The sequence below is a fragment of the Schistocerca americana genome, chromosome 7 (assembly GCF_021461395.2).
Source record: "Schistocerca americana isolate TAMUIC-IGC-003095 chromosome 7, iqSchAmer2.1, whole genome shotgun sequence".
Lineage (NCBI taxonomy): Eukaryota > Metazoa > Arthropoda > Insecta > Orthoptera > Acrididae > Schistocerca > Schistocerca americana.
Window position 1 is genome coordinate 112,165,728 of NC_060125.1, and position 26,634 is coordinate 112,192,361.

At 40.1% G+C, this 26,634-nt stretch overlaps 1 protein-coding gene across 1 annotated transcript in view; it reads right to left on the reverse strand.

Moving 5' to 3' along the window:
• The window catches only part of LOC124622752 (ras-specific guanine nucleotide-releasing factor 2-like), an 898,440-nt gene that overhangs the window by 375,100 nt on the left and 496,706 nt on the right, over positions 1-26,634 (reverse strand). Inside the window, exons 16-17 of the mRNA XM_047148541.1 lie at positions 18,018-18,166; positions 17,450-17,470 (exon numbers count right to left, since the gene is read on the reverse strand). Of these exons, the coding sequence (XP_047004497.1) occupies positions 17,450-17,470; positions 18,018-18,166 (170 nt within the window). The remainder of the gene's footprint in view (positions 1-17,449; positions 17,471-18,017; positions 18,167-26,634) is intronic.

Consider the following 26,634-nt stretch of genomic DNA (forward strand, 5'->3'; position numbering starts at 1 on the left):
CCTGATGAAGCAACCGTTGGTTGTGAAATCTTGAATTTTGTGTGTATGTTTGTGTTTGTTTGTGTGTCTATCAACCTGCCAGCACTTTTTAGTTTGGTAAGTCACATCATCTTTGTTTTTAGAGAGCCTTTGTTTACTCTTAGAAAGAAAAGAAAATGTGTGTTAATTGTGCATTTATGGACGGTCAGTGTCTGGATCAGTGATTACGATTCCAGAAATAATTGACTGGACGAAGTTCAATTGCACAGAATCGTGTAGGGCAAATTATGACCTTGAAATTGGTTGCAGATGTATACAGGTCAATTTCTTGACAGGCTAGTAAGTGTCGCGGTATCAAGACTGCTTTCACACCGCCGATGGTTTGCTTTAAACTCGCAAAAATACATTTTACATGAATTTTTAATTATCGCGAAAGGGGAGAACATTTGATGAGCCATTGTGGAGGACGTAAGTTTGGATAAAAAGATCATTTTCAAATTCCAATATAAATCCTGTTGATCTAAGTAGCCTAGCAACCCAAAAGCTCATACGTGGTTATCAGCAGAAACAATGTACTATTTTTCATGCACACGTTTACACCCTACATCAAGGTGTGGATGATTTGTGGGCACGAAATAAACATTTGAAAGCATTTGATTAAATAAAAAGGAAAAATATAAAGAAGTTTATTCGTATATTTTCTTATAGTGGTGTAGAGCCTTATGTATTATTAATATTGTGACAGACTGATCGCAAGTGCTCTCATTACAAGTTAAGTTTTGGACCTGATTAAGAGTAGCTGGTTCTTAAAGTCTCAAAGGTTAAGTGAAGAATAATGTCACACTTAAATAATGCAGCATCGAAACCCACTATCTTTATACTATATTAAGCTAGCTATTCCAGAATCAGGTGATACCGTGGCCATGTAGTTGTGTGTTGTTGACAACAAATAGGTAAACACTCACATAAACATTTTTCATGCTCTGATATTGATGAGGGAAGGAAGAGACGACTACGACGACATACACATATACATATACAAACATTATACCTAGCGCCTTACAATACAACAACACAACAGATGTTACGGTATAAGTGCCACGAGTGTCTTTTGCTCAACCATGTCATTCCAGCTCTCCAACAGCATGGATGTCCAAATGGGGTCATTTTTATGCAAGATGGCATAAATATTCACATTGCAAATTCAGTTAAGCAGCTGCTGAAGTGCTATTTCAGAAATGCTAAAATTATCAGCCACCATTTCCCTAAAGCCTGACCGTACCGATCACCAGATGTTAATCTGTGTGACTTCTGGCTCTGAGGCTATCTGAAAGATGTTGTGTTCAGTGTTCAGATTGTAAACTTAGCTGCATTGAAGGCACACATTGTGCAACTCATTCTGAATGTGACCCCAGAAATCCTTCAATCAGTTGTGAAACATGGTGTTTCTCAATTTCAACTTGTTGCAGAAAACGGTGGATGTGATATTGAACATTTTTGCGCCAATTACACAGAAATTAATAATCCAATTTGATTCTGATTGATGCTTTTTATGCTGTTTTAGGCTTCAGGACAATTAAAAACTGATCTGAGTGATGCTTTTTATGCAGTTTTTGGCCTCAAGACAGTTAAAAACCAAATTTTCCCATCTGATGTGTTATGACCTTGCTGTGGTGGATGGGCTTATGCAACTAACAGTATCACAGCTGTACATGCATGCTCACTGAAAAGTATAGTTTGTTTAACGTCAAACGTACACCTTAGGCATAGTTGTACAATTCATTTGTCATTTGTAATTGACCAATATTAAATTATGATGCTTACAGCACCATCAACTGTCCTCAAGGTTTGACTGATGTAAGACATACCTCATTCACATGGGATACGGTAGATACCAGGTTTCCTTAAGCCCAGAGCATCTTTGACTGTTCCAAAGAGCACCCTGATCTTATCAGGTGGGCAGAACACATTTCTGATTTTGTGTTGTTTTCAGGATCCTGATGATCTTAGCACATAAGGGCTCTGCATAAAGTAGAAAAGCTACCCTCCTGGTCTCTCCTTCTTGTTCTTCTCTCATTATACCAGGTCGTCTTGTGGGTTGTAGCACTTTGCGGATGTCCCTGTTTGAGTAACCATTGCCTGTAAACACTTACTGTAGATGTTCTAACTCTGCTGTCAAGCTGTCTGAGTCAGACAGCATCTTGGCTCGGTATGCAAGTGTTCTCAGTACCCCATTCTTCTGTGTTGGATGATGGCAGCTGTTAGCCTGTAGATGTACGTCAGTGTGTGTTGGTTTCCTATACACACTGTGGCCTTACCTGCTGCTGTCTTCCTTTTGATGAGGATATCCATGAACGGAGCTGACCATTATTCTCTAGTTCCATTGTGAACTTAATGTTGGGGTCTCTCTAGTTCAGATGGTCAAGGAACTCATCCAATATTTTCCGACCATGTGGGCAAATAACTAATGCGCCATCAACATACCTGAAGAAAAGGCCAGCTGGTAGGTAGCAACCATAAGTGCCTCCCTCCATTAACAGATTTGGCACTACCAGAGATAAGGGGCTACCCATCACCACTACTTCAGTCTGTTCATAAAATTATCCTCCACATAGGAAGTATGTCGAAGTTAAAATATGTTTGAAAAGTAGTGGCGATGGGTAGCCCCTTATCTCTGGTAGTGGAAAATCTGTTTATGGACAGATTCAAGGATGAGGCACTTATGACTACTGCCCACCAGCTGACTTGTTTCTTCGCGTACGTTGATGACACATTTGCCATTTGGCCACATGGACGGAAGAGACTAGATGAGTTCCTTGACCCTCTGAACTCAAGATAGTCCAACATTAAATTCACAATGGAACTAGAGAATGATGGTTAACTTCCATCCCTGGATGTTCTGGTGAAAAGGAAGACAGACGGCACATAAGGCCACAGTGTGTATAGGAAAGCAGCACACATTGACTTCTATCTACAGGCTGACAGCTGCCATCATTTGTCACAGAAGAACAGGGTACTGAGAACATTTGTTCACTGAGCCAAGATGCTGTCCAACTCAGATAGCTTGGAACAGAATTAGAACATCTACAGCAAGTGTTTACAGACAATGGGTACTCAAACAGGGACATCCGCAAAGTGCTATATCCCACCAGATGACCTGATATACCAGGAGAAGAACAAGAGGGAGAGACCAGGAGGATAGCCTTCCTACCATATGCAGAACCTATATGTGCTAAGAACAGCAGGATCCTGAAAAAACACAAAATCAAAAGTGTGTCCTGCCCACCTGACAACATCAGGGCACTCCTTGGAACAGTCAAAGGAAACCTGGTATCTACCATATACTATGTGAATGAGGTATGTCTTACATCGGTCAAACCATGAAGAGAGTTGAAATAAGGTGTAACGAACACCAAAGACATGCCAGACTATTACAGGCCATTAAATCAGCAGTAGCAGAAAAATGCTTGGAACCTAAGTATGCCATGCATTTTGATAAAACCAGGATCCTGGCTCAGACCCCCAGATTTTGGTATAGTGTGATTACTGAATCTATCAAAATCAAAAAGACAGAACGTAATCAACTGGGAAGCAGGATACCAGATCAGTATGGCATGAAATCCAGCTCTAGAATTATTAAAGAAGCAATGGAAAAATGTTCCCTTCTCCGATAACCAACATCGGACAACAAGGGGCATAATTAAGAGGATCAAATCTCTCATGGAGAACCAAGTGACAACTACATCCTCAGGAGACAACTGTAGCATTCATGGACAAGAGAGGGAACAATACCAACTACCCAAAACCTCAGGCACCACACATCCCAGGAGCTGACACAGTACAGAATTCCAAACAGTGGCCATCACCAAGAGACACTGCTGCATCGTGCATGGACAGAATATGCAATCACCACATGGCCTGATTTGGCAGGCACCACACCTTGTAGGGGTGTACCAAATCCACAACGCCAGGAAAACAACAGAAATGTAATAGGAACCTGGAGTGGTCACCAACAGCATAAGAAATGTCTGTAGCATGTAGATAGTGATGGGACAATGCCTGGTAGTCGCGGACCTAGTATGGAATGCCTTGGTATGGCTGCCATCTGTGAAAAATTGCACGGATGGAAGATGGAATCCTAGAGATAATTAGCACTGCCAGAAATGGCCGTAGCAGCATGGACAGTGTAGGGAGCACTTGGCACCACCCAGGCATAAATATGGGACACGGTCAGCTTGTCCACCAGACAATATTGAAATATTGTGTTGGGAAGACTATTGGGTGGAAGGTGTGGGGTCAGTGGGTTACTGAACATTGAAGCCAGGGCCATTATGAAAGCAAAGAATGTCTACACCTACATCTACATCATACTCTGCAACCCACCTAATGGTGCATGGCAGAGGGTACTTTCAGTACCACTACCTGATCCCTCCAACTCTGTTCCACCCATGAATAGTGTGTAGGAAGAACAATCGTTGGTAACTCTCTGTACTGGCTCTAATTTCTCAAATTTTCTCCTCGTTGTCAATATGAGAGATGTATGTGGGGGGAAGTAATATGATGTTTGATTCCTCCTGGAAAGTGCTCTCCTGAAATTTCAATAGTAAATCTTACCATGATGCACAATGCCTCTCTTTTAACATCTGCCAGTGGAGTTTGATTAGCATTTCTGTAATGATCTCTCGCCAGCTAAATGATCCCGTGACGAAACACGCCGCTCTTTGTTGGATCATCTCTATCTCCTCTATTAGTCCTACCTGATAGGAATCCCAGATAGAGAACAATACTCAAGAATCAGGTGAACAAGCACCTTATAAGCCACTTCTTTCGTGGATGAGTTACATTTCCTTATGATTCTTCCAATGAATCTGAGTCTGGTGTCCCACTATCTGTTTTATATGGTCATTCCACTTAAGGTTGCTCTGGATAGTTACACCTAGATATTTTGCAGCAGACACTGTCTCCAGTTGTTTGTCATTAATAGTGTAGCAGTACAGTAGTGGATTTCTTTTCCTATGTATGCATAATATGTTACATTTATTTATGTTCAGGGTCAACTGCCAGAGTCTGCACCATTCATCAATTCTCTGCAGGTCATTCTGCAAAGTCTTACTATCTTCTAGCATTGCTATTTTGGTACAAACAACTGCACCGTCTGCGAATAGCCATAAAAAGCATTTGACACTTTCTACTAGATCATACATATTGTAAACAGCACAGTCCTATCACACTTCCCTGTGGTACTCTGGATATTACCTTTACATCTGTCAATTTAGCACCATTAAGAGCGATGTGTTGAGTTCTGTCTGCAAGAAAGTCTTGAATCCAAACACAAGTCTGCTCCGATACTCCATAATCTTGTAATTTTTTCATTAAACAGCAATGCGTGACAGTGTCAAATGCCTTACTGAAATCAAGGAACACAGCATCAATCTGAGCACCACTGTCCACTGCACTGTGGATCTCATGGAGAGAGACACAGCAAGCTGAGTTTTGCAAGATCTCTGTTTGCGGAATCCATGTTGATTTTTACACGGGAGATGTTCATTTTCCAAGAACATCGTAATTCTTGAGCATAAAACATGTTCCATAATTCTACAACGCACTGACATCAATGATATAAGTCTATAATTGTGTGGATCTGTCTTACAGCCTGTTTGTTGCCAGGAAGTCTAAGACGTTGCCCTCATGCACTGGTTCTCTGACTACCTGCTCAAGGTAATTTTCGGACAAGACATCCACAATAATGCCACATGATTCCCTGTCTCTGGCACCAGTTTTGATGGCATAACACTCCCAATCTATATCTAGCAAGTTGAAGTCAGTCCCTATTCCAATGGCATGATCAGGAAAATTACTAATGATTTTCTGCAGGTTCTATCTGAAGCATTCTAAAACTACAGATCCTGACCCAGGTGGTCTATAAAAGCATCCAATCACAATTTTTGACAATTATTTGATACTCAGTTTCACCCAGATTGATTCAAATTCAGAATCCATGATAACCTCACTGTATGTTGCAAGGGTAACTCCTGTCTGCAAAAGTCTGAAAAGCTGGTAGTGGAAAGAAGAATTCAGATGAACCACGTTGAGAACCAGTCATTGAAACTAAGCCTGTTTTGCTCATCTGCATGTTGTGCCATAGGGTGCTCAACTTTGTTAATTCCAATTTTACCTTGCATGCTCACATTCTACATGCATCCCAAAATCCACAAATACATCAATCCTGGATGGTCCCTCTGAAATAATTTCTGCTCATTTCCCAAACCTGAGCCTCCCAAATCAAAGATACTAACCACTTTCTCCACTTTCTCTCCACCATCACCACCTCTTCACCCCCTCGATTCATATTCAATCACTGTTGATGCTGCGTCCCTATACATCAATGTCCTTCTACATCTACGTCTGCATCTACATGATTACTCTGCTATTCACAATAAAGTGCCTGGCAGAGAGTTCAATGAACCACCTTCACACTGTCTCTCTGCCATTCCACTCTCAAACGGCATACGGGAAAAAAGAGCACTTAAATTTTTCCGTGTGAACTCTGATTTCTCTTATTTTATCATGATTATCATTTCTCCCTATGTAGGTGGGTGCCAACAGAATGTTTTCGCAATTGGAGGCAAAAACTGGTGATTTAAATTTCATGAGAAGATCCCGTCACAACGAAAAACGCCTTTGTTTTAACGATTGCCACTCCAATTCACGTATCATGTCTGTTACACTATCCCCCCTATTTTGCGATAATACAAAACGAGCTGCCCTTCTTTGTGATCTCTAAATATAAAATGGAACAAACTAAATAATATGCTAGTAGGAAGTATAATATGATACTATGTAAACAGAATGACTTTAAGATGGAATGAACAGAAAAGAGTATCATATTTAAGAATAATATAAAGTGAAGTAACTGATGAATTAAATATTTGATTATGGTGTATAATTTTCTATTTAGTATAGTATTTTATATCTTTTGTGAGATGTAAAGTAAATGGGAGGGTTTGTATCACTTTTGGAAAGGAGTGTGTAGTGTAGGTACAAACATGACTAACACTACACACACACACCACACCTTTCAGATGACCCTCGCAGACAAGTGTGGCTGATTCTTGACCATTTGCCATCCCATAGAGGTTGCTAAGATTCTTTCTTCAGGGACTTTGAAGGCGAAGGTGAGAATGTCCGTTCTGCAGGAGGCATTTAACATCATACCTCCTCCGGCTTCTCACTCAAGTACTGGCGAAGTAGGGATCCTGGGGAAATGGGTGGGAAGGTTTTTCCTGTCTTTGGGGCTATCTTCTTTCATTTCTTTGATCTTAGCAACCATCTCTACTTTTTCCTTTCTTACTTCTCATTTGAGTACCTATCTATCTTTCCCTCTTTCCATATTCTACACTTCTTGAAGTCCTCCTCATTCTCTGTGGTTTCCTATATCCTTCAACTTATTTCAGATATGTAGGTCAAAGAATCAGGCTGCATGAACACACATCGACATACACGCAAAGAAACACAAAGACACAAACAGGAAAAGTACAGTTTGAGAGCGAGTAAGAACCATCAAGTGTTGTAGGGGAAAGTACGTGCACATGGTAAAACATGAGCACACAGTATTATAGGTGATGGTTCTACAGTGACTAATTCTAAAAATATATATGTATATGAATAAGAATTACTTGACAACTTGTTGAATAGTGGGGCTCTCTGATAACCTATGGAAAGACACTGTACCCTTTGATACACATATATGATAAGTAACTAATGATATATAGAAGTATGGTAGAGAGGTTGAAAAGTAAAGGAGGACCCTAGGATATGAAATGAAGTATTAATGAGCAAGATTGGAGATTGAAGAAGATTTTAATTTTACCGGATAATATTTAGGGATAGTAGAGATGAAGATGTATTCTAGGGCAATGATCCATGGGGCCTACTCACAAAGGATAGGGGCGGGGGGGGGGGGGGGGGCACCCAGCTTTTAGTGAATGGAAAAAAGGGCAGATAGGCAGACCAAAGAGAGGCTGACCTATACCAGACCAAAGAGAGGCTGACCTATACTGTGCAGACAGGGGCACCAAGAAGGGGATTGACCTGTACCACAGAATATAGGAAGATGAAAGGGGCGTACCTACCAGAACAGCAGGAGAAAGGTTACCCATAGGATCAACCCATAGGTAAGGGATAAGTACTGTTCCTAAGGGGAAAAGGACATTATGGTGATAGAAATCACATATTTGGTAGGAATTATCCTGGTAAGTTTGAATTCTTAATACCTCTAGCATTATTAAGATTTGTGGATGTTAGAAAGAGCAGCCCCATAAATTTTCTCCAGAGTTCCTCCAGACCACAGAAAGCTGTATAGGATAGTACTAGTCCATATGAACAAAGGAAGGAGTAGCTTGAAGGATTATAGGTAAAGGATAAAATGAGTGGAATTGAAAGAGGGAGCTTATCCTGGGAAGTTCAAGAATTTATAAAAAATACATATATGTGTAGAATTATGGAGTAACTGAATATCCCAAAAAAGTGGATTGTTATTAAGTACGATGCCAATGTACATACTGAATATGTATAAAATATAGTGCGTTTGAGCTAAGAGAAGGAATATGTAGTCCCTCAAGAATTTCGACACAAATTCTAGAGACCCTCTGCTTTCCACCATCTCGACCTGATACTTTTGTATGAGCATGAGAAACAGGCCTGTGTCTCCTGCGCCATAATTATGTGTGTGCAGAACTGGTGTGTATTGGGCGGTTGATCAGTGCATGCAGGTATCTGCAGTGCTCGCCTCAGATGTTACACAACCTGCACAAGGAGCAAGCACGCCATACTCCATAGTGGTGCAATGTCACTCATTATTGAGAACAGTTGAATGTTGTTGAAAGAAAAAAGACACTTATCTGAATTATTCACTTACTTTACTGAGGTCTGGATGGTGGACTAACGTGAACTTTGAAAGATTTATAGTACTGTATTTATGACAAAGAATATGTAATAGTATCTGCCGGACCAGAAATTGTTGAACTTACGAAAAATGATTCTTGTATGTGAAAACTGTTGTGTGTTGTGAAAATATAGTGGGATTGAGTTCAAAGTATCTCAAGTGTGCAGAGTTATTTTATAAGTAGAGAAAATTCCTCCAAAACAGCATCTTATCTTTGGAGAAGAAGTGGAGCAGACCATCACAGCCGGCTATCCTGAAAAGATGGACGGCAAAGCAACTTCACGTAAGTTCAATAATCAAGGGGAAGTGTCAGTCTTGCAAAACACCACCACACTGTTCCCTCTAATCACTGGAAACCACCCGACTGTGTTTGTGGAATCATATGAAACGTATTAATTGTGAACTGTAAGCAATTTTGTGGGAGCAGTTAAAAATTATATTCAGTAACAAGATGAAAGGTAGAGTAATGTCTGTGATACATTGTGTCAATGAAGAAGAGTAGTGATTCTTGGTTTAAGCTCTTAACTTTATTTTGAGTCCAAGAATAAGGGACAATTTAAATAAATAATTAAATTTACATGTGAGGTCATGGTTGCTTTGTGTAATGAGTACAATCAAAGAGTAAAGTACAACCAAGTTCCGAGAGATGAAGGCATTACAATTCAAGAACTTGGGTTCAGTATCACAGGATGTGTGGAAAATTCTAATTACTATTTAGACAATATGATTACAATTGATGAATTAACACCTATTTTTACTGCATGTATCATAACACCATATTTCATATTTTGTACAAATTAGTACTTAGTTGTCATTGCAAGGATTAGTCTTGTTAAACCATGCTTTAGTATATAGGCACATTATTCAAATGAGCAGCACATGAAGATTTTGAGATTTGATTTCAACACATCATTAAAACACTTATGTTCACTAGTATGGTATAGAACTACCTTGTATGTATGATGATGTTTATGGGAATTTTCCTTAACTAAGGAAATAATAATCATTTTTCTTCCTCTGTTACCAATCAGTTATTTTATTTCAGTTGGATAATCTGTGTGTGAAGCAAGGTGAAACATCTCTCTCACGCGTACACAATGAGCTCTCAGTGCCTAAAGCAAAGCAACAAATATCTGAACAGAAAAGAGTTGCTTCTGCACCAAGTGAACATTTTATTACAAATGTTAACAGGATTCAACTTTGTTTGTATTTCTTGAAAATAAGTCTTCCTGCTATAACACACAGTGTAAAAAAGAATAGAAAAGACTATTCTCTAGGAATATTAAAGTATAAGTACTGTAATTCCTTCGACATTACTGCAGAGTAGAGTAACTTGAGTTAACTGCCAATGTGTGAGAATTGGGGCAGTTTCTACCAGTTAGAACAATCAGGTGAATTATGCCCAATTCTGTTGAGTTTTTTTTAATTGATAAATTAAAACAAAAACAACTCTCAATCAGTGGGAAAAAAGAGTTAAATTATAACTATCAGCTATGTTAGTAAGATTAGACCGAATGTCTCTGTACACTTGTAAAATTATGTGTGCTGCCTATTTTAAAAGAAAAATGTACCACTACTAAGCAAAGTTTCAAAATACAACTCTTAAATTTTAGGAAACAAGAACACCTTGAACCAATAACACAGTCAGTAAATGTAAGCCACACCTCCTGGAACCTCATTATCAAATACTATAAAACACATATGAACACAGTAGGGGAATCAATGAACGTCAGACATGAAGGTCAGCTAATACAAGACCAAAAAACTGTTATAAAAAAGATCAAAGGAGGAGGCGTCAAACTAAAGACCAATATCACTGATTCCTACATTTAGTAAAATTTTTGAATCAATGGTACTGGCACAGCCAAGTGCCTGTTTCACTAAAAACAATCTCCTCACAGAAATCTAACATGGATTTAGAACAGATTGCAACATCACAGCAGCTGTCATAGAATTGTTGCACCACGTCTAGTTACCTAGAGGAAGGAGAGCACACTTTAGGTATATTTTTAGGGCTCACAAAGGCCTTCAATATGTTCAACCCTATACTTCTCTTGCAGTAACTGAGGGTATGAAATATCACACGCATATACTTGAATGCCCATATACTTACCCAAAAAACTGTAAACAATACACAAATATAAACTATCAGAATGGGACAAGAAAAATCAACATTCAGTCTATCACTGAAACAGTAATGTAGTGTGCACTGCAGGTGTCAATAGTGGTACCATTTCTTTTTCTCGTGTGTGTAAATGTTATTGTACAATCATCTATTTCTCATAAAATTACTTCTGTAACTGACATGTTCCGACTGTTTTAAGATGATGAAGACAATGATATATTTTTCAACACTTGTGATGTCTGAAGTGAATGCAAATTTCACTAACCATGACCTAAAGGTAAATACCAGAAAATCACACTTATTGGAATTCAAAGTGGGCAACTCATGCCACAGATGTGTAGGAAATATTTGTTGAATTACACATACAGGCAGTGAAGACTGTACATTCCTTGACCAGCACTTGGATGGCAATCTTTGATGGAAAAAGGCCATGTTCGCTACATATGCAGCAAAATAAACAGTGCATTTTACTTGTTTATCCAACTGTTCAAAACTGTATGTGATAAAACACTAAAAACAATGTAACATGGGACAATTTCCTCATTTGCAATTTATGGGATAGAGCTGTGGTGGTTTGCCCAGCGGCAGAATACTGTTGCTGCAAAAGAGAGTTGTTAGATTGACACATGGTCTGGGTTCCAGGGGAATCTGTCATGATGCCCTTATATTAAAAAAAAAAATCTCACTGTATATTTACTGTATATATGGGGTGTAGTGTAATTCAGGGCATAAATATATACAGTTGAAAGCACACTATACTAGAAGAAAAAAATTCTAGTACACATGGGTTCTAAAATGATTATTTTAAGAGCCCTTCATATTTGACACAGTGAAACATTTTTCTTCTACTGCTGGCTCTTTGTTTCCCATATTTTGAGAGGTGATATTATAGAGCAAAACAAGAAAAATAGTCAAGTAAACATGGGCTCTAAAGTGCACATCTTTAGAGCTAGGAGCATGTGTTCATCTTTGTTGCTGTGGAACACATCTCTTCACCTGAGCCAGTGCTCATAACTCTTAAGGTACGCATTTTAGAGACCATGTTAATGTGACAATTTTTTGTTTTATTTTGGTCCATACTACCTCCTCCAAAATATGGAAAGCAAAAAGCTCGCAGTAGACGAGATCTGTTTTGTAGTATTGGAGGTGAAGAACTGCTCAAAGATCCTAAGATATATGTTTCTCCTTTTTTATCTTTTTTGTAAGCTGTCATGGTGTCACACCCAACTGTAATTATATACATAATCACAACACAAAGAAGAAGCACAGTTATTACAGGAAAAGAACAGGATTAAAAGTAACAGACCACAGATAATATATCAGTAGCTCAATGTGGTATAACAAAATGCCAAATTCAATAAAACCACATACTGGGGATCCATTCAAAACAAAATCAATACCTTTTTTCTAAATAAATGTCTGTATTCACTGAAAGAATTCTAAGCTGCATGTATTATATTATTAGGTTAACACCTTTTTGGTTAAACCTTTATACAAAAAGTTATACATATTACACCTTTGTATCAATATGATGTGTTTGAAAACCATTGTTTGATGACTACATGCATAGAGAAATACAAATACATAAATAAATATTTTGTGATTCTCCTAGTAATTAGTACATTCTTTCAGTATTACAATGTCCTATAACTAATATGCATAATTTTTCTTGAATAATATATTTGCTCGCAATGTCAATTCTGAGACACATGCCAGCTACAGTTGGAATAAATGTATGTGTAACTTGTATATTAAATAATCATACAGTCAGATTACACAAGCACTAATAAAAAAGGGTTTTATTCTATTAAATCTTTACCTACGTATGTATATTTTTTCTAATGTACATTTATAACTAGTTTTATCAGTCCACCCGACATTTACTGTTTGGTAATGTTTAATGTATATTTTACCCCCTGAAATTTATTCATTACTAATGATACAGTACAATTTGTAGAAAAAAAGGAAACATCTGATATGGTGTTAAAGCTAGAATTCAGGTAATTATTTATTTATTTTTTTAATGTATCACATACAACTTAGACAAGAAAAGGATAGTTTGCTACTGACCATTTAGAGGAGATGCTGAGTCACAGAAACACGAACAAAAGACTGTTACACAATTAGCTTTTGGCCAACAAGGCCTTTGTCAAAATTAGACAACATACAAACATGCATACACTAGCACAAACACAACTCACACACACACGACCACAGTCTCTGGCAGCTGGAGCCAGACTGCTAGCAGCAGATCATTATGGGAGAGGCAACTGGGGGGGGGGGGGGGGGGGTAAGGAGGAGGATGGGATGGGGAGGGGGAGTGATAGCAGGTTAGAGGAAGGGGATGTTAAAGTGCTGCTTGGAGCATGCAGGGACGAGGTGGAGAGTGGGGCAGCTAGGTGCAATCATGAAGTTAGACGGACGTGGTGGAGGGTGGGGGTTAGCGGAAAAGGACAGAGGTAAAGAGACTGGGTGCATTGATGGAATAGACAGCTGTGTAGGCTGGAATGGGAACAGGGGAGGGGCTAAATGGGTAAGGACAAGGATTAATGAAGGTTGAGGCCAGGAGGGTTATGGGAACATAGGATATATAGCAGGGAGAGTTCCCACCAGTGCAATTCAGAAAAGCTGGTGTTGGTGGGAAGGATACAGAGGGCACAGGCTGTGGTGACATGTTCAGCAATGGGATGGTCCAGCTGCTTTTGGCCACTGTTTTTCAGTGGCCATTCATGCAGACAGACAGCTTGTTGGTTGTCATGACCACACAGAATGCAGCACAGTGGTTGCAGCTTAGCTTGTATATCACATGACTGATTTCAAGTGTAGCCCTGCCTTTGATGGAATAGGTGACGTTTCTGACTGGGCAGAAGTGGGCAGTGGTGGGAGGATGTATGGGACAGGTCTTGTATCTAGATCTATTCAGGGATATGAGCTGCAAGGTAAGGGGATGGGAGCAGGGGTTGTGTAGGGATGGATGAGGATATTGTGTAGGTTTGTTGGGTGGTGGAATACTATTGTGCAAGGAGTAGGAAGGATAGTGGGCAGGACATTTCTCATTTTGGGGCACAATGAGATTTAGTCGAAACCCGGGTGAAGAATGTTATACAGTTGCTCCAGTCCTGGGTGGTACTGAGTCATGAGGGGAATACTACTCTGTGACTGGACAGTGGGGCTTTGGGAGATGTTAGGTGAGTGGAAAGATAAGGCACAGGACACAAGGTTGGGAGGGTAATTACGGTCTGTAAATGCTTCAGTGAGCACTTCAGTACATTTTGAGAGGGATTGCTTGTCACTACAGATGCAACAGCCACAGGTGACTAGTCTGTATGGAAGGGAATTCTTGGTATGGAATGGGTGGCAGCCGTCAAAGTGAAACCCTCTATTCCACCAACGCATCCAGTCTTCTTACTTCTCTCCTTTTCCACTAATCCTCCCTCCCTCTCCCACCCCCTTCTCACCTTCTGACTGCACCTAGCTGCTCCACTCTCCATCTCATCCCTACACGCTCCCAGCAGCACTTTACCGACCCTACCCTACCCTGCTATCCCTAGCCCTCCCCTCTCCAGCCTCCTCCTTACCCTCACCCAGTTGCCTGTCCCATAATGCCCTGCTGCTCGCAGTCTGGCTCCAGCTGCCAGAGACTGTGGTCATGTGTGTGTCAGTTTTTTGTGTGTGTGTGTGTGTGTGTGTGTGTGTGTGTGTGTGGGTGGGTGGGTGGGTGGGTGTGGGTGTTGTTTTATTTTCACAATGGCCTTGTTGGTTGAAAGCTAATTGCGTAACAGTCCTTTTGTTGTCCCTTTCTGCATCTCAGTATCTCCGCAGTATGGTGAGTAGCAACTATCCTTTCCATTATTTAGTTAATATTCCCTCCTGAATTTTCCATTGTTTGATTTTTATAGAATTTAGACAGTTACAAATACTAGGTGTACTTGAAAAGACAACAAACAGTTACTCTTTCAAGGAGCAACTGGAACAAATTTAGAGCCATGCTGATGTGCTGATTCAACTGAGCTTGTGTAAACAAATTTCTGATGCATAATTCTTTTTCTGCTGCACACTTATTTTGGCAGAATCTCATGTATAAACCTTATGCATGAAATCCTGGTGTGTCTGTGTGAAATGTGACAAATTGAGATTCACCTATTGCAGATCATCATACATATGCTTAGTCAACAACACAATACACAGTAATTTTAGTATGTGGTTTTTTATATGGTAAGTCTTGATTTTCAGTTTTAAGTTTTGCTTAATGAGATGTGAGACAGTGTAGAAAATACTGTAATAGTACAATAGAAGGAAAGGGTCTGTGTGGCTACTGGTGACAGAGGCCTTAATGGCCAAAAGCTATGATTGTGTGAATCTTTTTATTGTGCCTATCGCAGCTCAACATCTCCGCTATATGGTGAGTAGCAACTTCCCTTCTCTCATATTGTTACATTCCATCCTGGATTTTCCATTGTTTGAAATACTGTAATAGCATTTTTGTCCATGGCTTAAAAAAGATAAACAATTTTTCATGTAGTAAACATGTATTAATTACTACTTTTAGCTATAAAATAGGATTGTGTATTTTGTTTTCATTAATTATGACTTATGAATGGAAACATCACTGTTGTAAACCAATGAAATAGTACATGAATTGCACTTGAAATTTATGTATGGTATCTAAATATTAATTGTTAAAAATACTCATCATGTAATATTAACACCCATTATATTTGTTACAAAATTAATTATGAAAAACATGTTTGTCACCTGCTATGGACTTAAAAGATTTTGTACAGCTTCATTTATTGCAAATTGCTTAAAATACTGTTGCTAATAATACTTAAAATTGTTTGCATTTTCAAAATATCATGTAATTGACTGTGCCTCTACCTGAAACTGATTGGCAGTTGGAAGCTGATATTGTTTGTTAATGAAAAATCATGTAATGAAGAAGTGAGGAAGCTGCCAATAACTCAGGAATATTGAAAATGAGTACAGGATGTGGGAATGTCATTTGTTATGCCCTAAGAACGCAACATATTCCCAAGAGAGTCACACCAATAGTTCCTACAGCAAATGAAAATTATGTGATAAATTGAACAACAATGTTGGTCACCTCCAGCAGAACAAGTTAAGTATAAGGTTTCAAACAAATGTTTCGTGCTCCAAAAAGCTTCAGCTAATTACCTGTAATTCTTTCACATTCAGTGTTGGGTATAATGCAAAATACAAACACCGAATCTTTAAAAAAATTAATTATGTACTTTTAGAGAATAGGAATGTACCAACATGAATGATGAAGTACAACAAACCAAGTCAATTTTCCAGATACTGATACTGTCAGGTCATCAGTTATCATCAGAACAAGGAATGTACCAGTCCCAGATACAGCTATTGATGGGATACATACAGTAGGCAGTTCTGGGTCACACTAATACCACCACCACTCACAAACCATGACTATGTGGAGAAATCATTGTCCCCCTTGTGCCATCTCCATCTTTCCAAATTCATCAAAGGGGATTATGATGTGGCATTGTATACACACACAAATGCCTTCTAAGGAGCTTTGAAATGTCTGGGAAGATTTCAAGAAAGTGGCAAACTTAGCATTTATTAGCTAATATTTCCTAATGTGTTTGTTCATTCTCTTCTTTTGTTTCATAATTACTCAGCTTGTGCCATGTAACCAGCTGGACATTAATCAGCTGTGCTAGTATTAACACTGTGTTACGTTGAACTCTCCCTCTCTTTCTAAGAACTTTATTCATTTGAATATTTTACTGTGAATCTTACTCTGTGATCTGACAAAGAATGGGAAACAATAAATTATCACAGTGTTTGTGCACCTACCTACTCATCATCACTTCTTCTGTATAGTAAGCAGTGACATGTAGTCCTTTTTTTTTAACTCAGTAATAGTAAAAATATGTTACTGTCAGAAATTTATTTTTCCAAAGTTGATGAATAAAGATTGTAATTGATGGTGTAAAATCAGTGACAAAATTATTCATGCCATTTCACAGTGTGAAAGTGATCAAAAATATGCTGTATGTGAGCTCAGGCAGTTACAAAGGTATATTCAAAAGTAAAAGCAATTATAGGCAGTTTGAGGTACTGCTGCAAAATACAGTGACCAGCATGTGCTGCCCAGTTGTTCTAAAGGACCATACACACTTTGAATGCAAATACAATGAACTACGTGTATGATTGAACAAAAATACTGAATTACAAACAATCTAAATTGATAAATAATTGCATTATATTCAGTACTACACAATTAAAGAAAGCAATGGGTATTAATATCTCTACTATTATCATGGTGAAGATGAGTCACTAGCAGCAGGATCAAGACAAAACACAATGAGGAGAAAGCAGTGCAAAGCAAACATTCATGAACACACTCTACTTACCACAATACTTCTGGTCTGATGCTGGACTCACATGAAACACCAAAACATGGTGCCACAGGAAGAGCGTGGGAAACATACAACCAATTAGGACAGCAGAATGAAATGGGATTTGGGGCATATAAGAAATGGAAGAAGAGCAACATTTAGATGTTGAAATAATGCCACAGAGAATAACATCAAAGTCTTTCATTTTTCATGCTGTTGAAACAACACGAACTAAATAAAACACCAATTGCAGTCACATCAAAGTCATAAAGCCAGAGACTTAAATGAAAGCACAGCAATTAGCGAAACACCGGCATTTGACAGGAGCAAAAATATAAAATAACTTTTGTTAAGTTATGTAACACATCACAACTATCAACATTTATCACAGACAATTTTATGATAATTGTGCGAGTTACACCTGATTCTGCGAAGGGAGCAACACTGCTTATTTGTTCATATTTTATTAGTGCAAATGCAGACAAAAATATTTTACATATCATTTTGACTTCTGGTAAAAGTTCTAATGAAGAAAATAAATGGTGGTGATAGTAAATACACAATTTCAAATTACTTAACTGACCTTCTCTGTGATTGTCTGAATGACGTGATGACTACTCCTGCCTTGCTTGAATTCTGTGGAGAATCATGCTGGAAACTGGCTCTCTGTGAGGCACTGCCTCCACCACAATCCGTATCTTGCTGCATGGATCGGCGGCCTGTGTAATAACTCTGAAATATATAATTTAAAATCAAAGTCATTATATGTTTGCTGAACTGTCATATTTAACACATATATTTCTAATTGATTCAACTGTTTGTACTTGGTGAAATACTGTACAATGTATCAATAAACACAAAGCCCTTGTTAGAATACCAACAATGATACTACATACATTACATCTCAGAAATTGAATCCCCTGCTCTTCAGCTGCTGTAAAAGCCTTCCAGACACCACCTCCATACGTCATCAACTTGCTGACATCCTACTGCATCTTGTGGCACCACTATCTCACCCCTATCGTACCTACAGTGTTCCACCTTGCCAACCCTTAATAGCACCCAGACCCTGCCTAACTGATCTTTTCAACTTGTGACATCCCCCAAAAATCCCTATCAACACTTCACCAAATCTAGAGCTGAAATAGTCCCAGAACATTGCTGTTAAGCTATCCACCAGAATCCTCAGTCCACAGAAGTTTCAAAGGCCTCACCTTCTACCTTACATCCAAATTTAACAACACTGGACTTGTCAAAGACCTATTCTCCTCTAAATCCCTGCAATGGAAACACTTCTTTGCCACCAATCCCTCCACCTCCAACACCAACCTAATCCCAACACTGAACCCTGCTCTCTCCCAGTTCATACCACTACCCAACCATAATCCTCCACTTTCCACCTAACCACCCTCCGGTCACTTCTCAGGAGTTGCTTACCTCCAACGTGACGTCACCTTCCTTCCCCAAGTCCCTTCCTAAGAACAACATTTCAGTAGAGGAAAGGAGAGCCATGCACAACCACAAAGCAGATCTTCACCTAAACATGCTACCTGCACCCTAATGTTCACTATCACTATGACTAGTGACTACCTCGAGAAAGGCCTTTGCCAATTATCTGACTCCTCCACCTACAAGCTCTGCCACAGTGATCCAATCCCAGAGGTCCAATATAACCTCCAATCCCCATTTAAAGCCTCAAGCCCTTCCCAGAATCTCTCCCCCGAGTACATTTGCCTCCCTTTCTCCCATGCCACCACACACACCCGCCTTCCACGTGCTCCTCAAAATCTAAAAACCAAACATTGTAGCTGGTTATTGCGCTCCTGCTGAAAGACTTTTGGCCCTCATTGCTCATCACCTCCAATCAACTACCCACATTCTAGACTCCCACACCAAAGATACCGACCATTTCCTTCACTGACTCTCCACCAAACCCACTCTTTTACCTCCGGGATTCCTACTCATCACTACTGATGTCACTTACCTATACACCAACATCTCTCATGCCCATGATCTTGCAATTATTGAATACTACCTCTCCCAATGTCTTTCAGACTCCAAACCTACTGTATACACCTTAATAACCCTATACTAACACACAACTACTTCTCCTTGGAAGGGAAGGCATAAAACAAATCAGTGGCAAACTGAGGGCACCCACATGGCACCTTCCTATACCAGTCTGTTTATGGACCATCTTTTGGGAACCTTCCTAGCCTCCCAACACCACAAACTCATTGCCTGGTTCAGGATGGTCTCTTAATAATCTGAACACAGGGTCAAGACACCCTATCATTCCTTCACAACCTCAAAACCTTCTCTCTCATTCATTACATTGGCTCCTCCTCAACCCAGCATGCCACCATTCTGGACATTAACCTTATCCTCTCTGATGGCTTCATCTACACCTTTTCTCACATAAAACACACCAACCTCCAAAAATATCTGCATTTTGACAGCTGAAATCCATTCTACACCAAAAAATGCCTCGCACACAACTTGGCACTACCCACAGGCTTTGCCTGTAAAATGATTTCCCCCAGCCTCCCACCATTTCCAAGAACCAACTACAAAGGAGCACCTCCACCAACACCAAATACCACCCTGGACTGGAACAGCTGAACCACATCCTTCATCAGGACTTTCATTATGTCTCATCAGGCCATGAAATTAGGGACATCATATCCAAGATGCTTCCCATCCCTCCTAAGGTGGTGTTAAATCTCCCAGCCACCCACCACAACATCTTCATCTGTCCTTATGCCACTCCAGGTTGCAGCCCCTTGTCACAAGGATCACACTCCTGTGGAAGACCCTTGAGTGAGACCTGCCCAATCCACCCACCCAACAATTCCTATTTCAGTCCTGTGACGTGCTTGTCCTATCCAATTGGAGGCTGAGTCATCTATCAAAGTAACCACGTCACATACTCATACCAGCTCTTCTGTATTCACTGCACAGCTTTTTATATTGGTATGACTACAAACCAGCTGTCCAGCAGGAGGAATGGCCACTGCCAATCAGTGGCCATAGTTGATTTTAGCGCCTGCTACACAACCCAGGCCATCTGGATCCAACCACTCAACCACTATCTTTTCTGAACTGTGCAAATGGGATTTACCATACACATTCTCCGCTCCCAAAACTTTCACAGCCTCAACCTACAATGACCCACTGTTCCCCCACCCAACTGTTTCCATTCCTTTTGTCGTATAACCTCCCCACAACTCACACCCCCTACTCTCATTGTGCTTGCTCTCAGCCAATGTACCCACCAATCTTTTTCCCTCTCTGCTTCCCTCCTTTACTGCCCCCCCCCCCCCCCCCCCCCCGCCCCCCCTCTCCCACATCCACCCAATGCACACCTTCCCAGGCAGCATTTTTCTCTCTTCCCACCTGTACTCTATCTATCACTCCCCTTCCATACCATAGTGCCACTTGCTGCTTTCATTTTTCAACATTGCACCTGCAGCCTGGCTAGAGCTGCCAGAGATAGCAGTCATGTGAGTCTGAGCTGTGCTTGCTTGTGTGGATGTGTGTGTGTTTCCCCTTCTTTTCTGAAAAAAAGGCTTTACCAAAAGCTTTGAGTGTAAAAGTCTTTCAATTGTGCCTGTCTGCAACTTAATGTGTCCAAATTCTAGTGAGTAGCTTTTATAATTGTTGTATATAGCATTACCTAAATGTACTAATTTTTGCCTTGTTTCACATTTTTATTTATTTTTCATCACCTATGTTTTAGGTTGTAAGCCCATTTTACAGTACACAACTGATTCGAAAGATGACAACCAAGCAAAGCTACACATGCCAACTTATAAACCTTTCATTTGTTGACTTAAACTATCAAAGTTCTCTCTGTTGACAATTCTGAGAGTTTTAATTGTACAACCTTACAACATTCACTTTTCTTTTATTCTAACTGTAAATAATCATTCACTGGAGTTCCTTCAACGCACATAAAGCACATGTTAACTGATTACATACATGCCTAACTTGTTGAATTAAATAGAGTGTGTATTCTATATAACCACGAAAGTAAAGTTATTGCTTTACAAGGCTCATTAAATTAAAAACAAAAGCCACAAGGATCATTACTATAATTCTTATCATCATCTTCAGCGTGTATCAATGACTGGCCGGACAGTGTAAGACATGGGGAGAAAGTTCTCTTTGCCAATGACAGCAACATCCTAGTCACTGATAAACCTTCAGAACTCCTAGTAAAAAAAGCAAATGAAGCCTCAATGATGTTTGCAGCTGAGCAGTGTGTAATAAATTAATGTTGAACACAAATAAAACAAACAATATGCACTTCAGCATAAAGAGAGAAAGTAACTCTGTCACTTTAAGCATAGATGATTACTCTATAGATTGTGTAGCAAATACTCTAAGAGTGTCAGCATCAGTTTGTAACAGCAAATGTGTTGTGGTGATATATTATGTCTCCACCACAGTTGTTGGCTATGAGATTATTTTCTGGGATTGAAGGCACAAAACATGGAGACAGTTTTTACACTGCAGAAAAGGGCCATAAGAATAATAACTTATCCTGTGATAAGCAGGAAATCCAGGTTTGAGTCCCGGTCTGGCACAAATTCTCATTGTCGTCATTCCATTCTACAGCTGATGGTAGTCCCTACTCGCAACTGTGAATTCATTTGAGGTGTTTCATAATGGCTGTGGTTGCCACAGTGCCTGTTCCTTTGAACATGCATGTCCAAAGGAACTTTGCATCGTAATTGGAATAACACAGGCACTGCAATATTGTATTTATCTATAGATACTGAGAAAGAGACTTTCAAGTATAATGTTTGACCTGTATGGGAATACATATAATGATTGTATGAGTACAGGTCCTAGACATGTGGCTGGTGACATATGGAAGTTTGGGTCTGACTGTGAATCATGCACAGATATCCCAACGGTATGGCGACCACTCGTGACAAGCGGGTAATCCAGCACAAATTTTCATTGTCATCATTCCATTCTTCAGGTGATGGTAGTCCCTACTCACAATTGCATGTCCAAAGGAACTTTGCACTGTAATCAGAATAACATGGACATTACAATATCATATACTACAGCACCTTGTCACATCTCATTACATGATTATGGTTTACTTCTTTCACAAGAATCATAAGTCAGGATGTATAACGCATGACAGTAATAGTTGTTGCCTTAGTTTTTCAGGTAGCCAGATGAGTGTGGAGTCTGGAATTGAGGCAAGGGACACACTTGAGGAATCATCAGTGGGTGTCTTAGTGTGAGCAGCACTGAAGAGTTGAAGAGTGGAACTATGTTTTACATTGCAAGTGATCGGAAGCAGTCCAGGAGTCATAAGCAGGTGGTCTCAGTGTGTGGGCAGTGAAGAAGGAAACTATGTATCATTCAGCACGTTACCTGAAACAATTTGTGTGTAAATGAAGGAATATTATACAATAGAGAATTACTAAATGATGCAGTGCAGCTGTTAGGACGCTGACCTCATATCTGGAAGGATGGAACTGCTCTGTCTAGTCACCCGGCTTTGAATTTTGCATAGTTTTTCTCGATCACTATGGCAAATGTCTGAAAAATTCTTTAACATGGGCAATAGCCAAACACTTATCCTATCCTCATAGGTTACCAGTCATATACTCTTAAATCATGTTTTGTATGCTGTGTGTTATATTTTGGCTTATTGATTGGCACTGTATTACCTTCACAAATCCTACGCCACTGTGAGATGATCCTTGGATCAATAAAGATAAATAAATACATCATTATTTACTGATTGAATCACAGACATTGGAAGAAGATTTGGTTGATAAAATTCCTTAAGACTTAGGAGGAATCAAACAGGTCAGTAACATTACAAAATTAAGAGTTACTGAACGCAAGACATATAACATCATAAGAGGATGAAATGAATTATGGTATTCTACTGGCTGTGATGGTGTGTGTAAGTTGCTGATGTGTTAGTCCTTCAATGTTCACTCACACAAACTAATGCAATTGTACTTCAAAGCAGATAAAGCCAAGACAATTGTTTCTGTGCAGGTTGCAGAGTATGTGTGAAGTACTAATCATTCCTTCTTTAAAGAGAGCCTCAAACAATTAAAGGAAGAGCTAACACATCGATACATTAGCACTTTTTCAAGTGCATATAAATTTTGCTCCCCATTTCTCTTATTCTATCTATCTTTATCCCTCACTCTGCGCTTACATCATCTCTGGACTGTAGTTTGCTTAGTGTTTAGCACTATACAAATCTCTTGAGTTGAATTTAACTAAGTTTTACCAGCTACAACTGTGGGTTGATTGCAGTCCATGTTGCCTTCAATACTGTACCATATATCACAAAAGATGTCTTCAGTGTTGACAAAACTGTCGTGTTTTAATGATGCTTACTTAATAAATAAAATAATAAATGGAAACTGTGGATGAATTTATTGCAGCAGATTATGACAATATTATGAAAAGGGTAGTTGTTTCTATCATATATCAGAGATGCTGAGTTGCATATAGGCACAAGAAAAAGACTGCCTAACAAAGCTTTCAGTCAAACAGGCCTTCAACAGAATTAGACAAAACACACACACACACACACACACACACACACACACACACAACCACAGTTGCTGGCTGCCAAGGTCAGACTGTGAGCAGCAGTGTGTGATGGGAGCAGAAAACTGGGGAGTGGGGGTAAGCTGGAGGCAGGGGCAGGGAAGGGGTGGACTAGCAGGCTAGTGATGGAGGACAGTAACATACTGTTCATTTGTTTCTGCTTGTATCATGGAACCCCCCCAAATGGCCTTACCATCAAATTACCAATCTCCAGCTGCAACCCATCCTTCTGCAATGACCTCAATCTGCTCAGATTCCACCAGTCCTTTACCCTCACCAACATAGCCTGCAAAACCATGTCAATTAGGGCCAAATTTCCTTGCAATACTTCCTCTCCATCCATGAAATTCTCCTGCTATGCAATCCCAAATTCTCGGATCCCATACCACATACTGAAACTCTTGCCCTCCAGGAACTAGAACAGTATGCATAATGCCACCAAAAAAACTAATAATAATAATAATAATAACAATACTCTCCATCCTACTCCTGCCTTTGAGTACCACTATCCACCACCCTGCCCATATAGCCACATGGTCTAACACGCTGCTTCCAGAGCGAGAAGGCATGCCGGTCCCTCCCTGGTATGAATCCACCGGGCGGATTAGTGTTGAGGTCTGGTGTGCCAGCCAGTCTGGCGGTTTTCCATCTGCTTCAGTGAATGCGGGCTCGTTCCCCTTATTCCGCCTCAGGTACACTATGTTGGCAATTGATGCACAAACACTGTCTCCACGTATGCATACACCACAATTACTCTACCACGCGAACATTGGGTTTATACTCGACTGGGGTGAAAATTTCCTGGGGGAGGGGGGGGGGGGGGAGGGGGGGTCCACTGGGGGCCGAACTGCACAATAACCCTGGGTTCGGTGGGGGGCGGCGGTGAGGTGGGTGGACTGCTGCGGCCTGTTGTGGGGTTGTCAACCACTGAGGGCTATGGTGGGATGAAGCCTCTCCATCACTTCTAGGTCCCCGGTTCAATACATATTACCCAATACACACCACTATCCACCAGCTCTACAACAATCTCCAAACCAAACCCACATCCCCTTATAGCTGACAAACCCTGCCTTGCATACCTACCACATCTATCCTACCCTCAGAAACTCCCTGCATCCATCACACAGAATCCAGAACCTAAACAGACCGAAACACTGCTGTGAACCTTCCCTTCAAAATCCTTAGCCCCACAGAAGTACCAGTCCTTTCCAAAATCCTCATCTTTTGCCCAATGCAAAATTCAATCATCTAGGACTTGTTACACATTCTCCCCTTCACCCAGTCACTACAATGGAAACACATTTTCGCCACCAACCCTACCAATCACACTCAGTCTCTGAGCACTGTTGGACGTCACCTGACTCAGTTCACTCCTCCACCCAACTGTGATCCACCCCCACTGTCCCCAAATCACCCCCTGTTAACTTTCCAGAACTTCTTAACCCTGAATCCAGCGTCACCATAACTCTAAAAATCTTCAATGTGCAAGTTAACCTTACATCCCCAGAAAGAACAGCAATCCACTGCCTAAAGACTGATCCTGACCTTACAATTCTACCTGCTGACAAAGGGTCTACCATTGTTGTTTCGAACAAAAAGGATTACTTGGCAGAAAGACTCCACCATCTGTCAGATTCATCCACCTAGAAACTCTGCCACAACGCTTTATCATTACCCACTGATTGTGGAAGGAGGGGTAGCAGCCGGAATGGGTAGTCTGATGGTAAGGCCATTGGTGGGATTCCATGAGCCAAGCAACAACACAGGAACAGTATGTTAACATCCCCCTCACCTATCCTGGCTATCCCTCCCCCTCCCTGCCCCACCCTCCTTCTTGCCCCCACTGTCCAGCTTGCTTCTCCCACCATGCACTGCTGTTCGCAGTCTGGCCTTGGCAGTCAGAAATTGTGGTCATGAGTGAGTGAGATGTGTTTGCTTGTGTGTGTGTGTGTGTGTGTGTGTGTGTGTGTGTGTGTGTGTGTGTGTGTGTGTGTGAGTGAGTGAGTGAGAGTGAGAGAGAGAGAGAGAGAGAGAGAGCTGTCTAGTTCTGATGAAGGTCTATTAGACTGTAAGCTTTGTTTGACAGTCTTTTTGTTGTGCCTATCTGTGACTCAGCATCTCCACAATTGGTGAGTAACAACTATCCTTTTCATAATATAGTCATTATTCCATACTAGATTTTCCATTGTTTGATTTTACAGTAGATTATGATGGACAAAAACAATTTGGAGGTCAATCAGAGCTCAAAAGATCACATCAATGTGAGCAAAGATCACAACTAGACAATGAAATCAACACTGCAGGTCATGTCCCTGATATGTCATACATGCAGAGCATTGTCAGAAATATGCACAGATATTTAGATGCACATCCAAAAGTGAAAATGAACAAAATGGTAAACAGTATTAAACAAGTAGACAAATATTTTATATTGTAAAAGACACTTATGATGGGGTAAGACATTCATATTTTGTGCGCTTCACACATTTTTACTTAATCTCAAAACATTTATTTTCTTGATGAATTGTAAATAAAACTGTGAGTGATTATTAAGATCTCTGTTATTTATTCAATAGTTTTATACAGAAATCCATCAC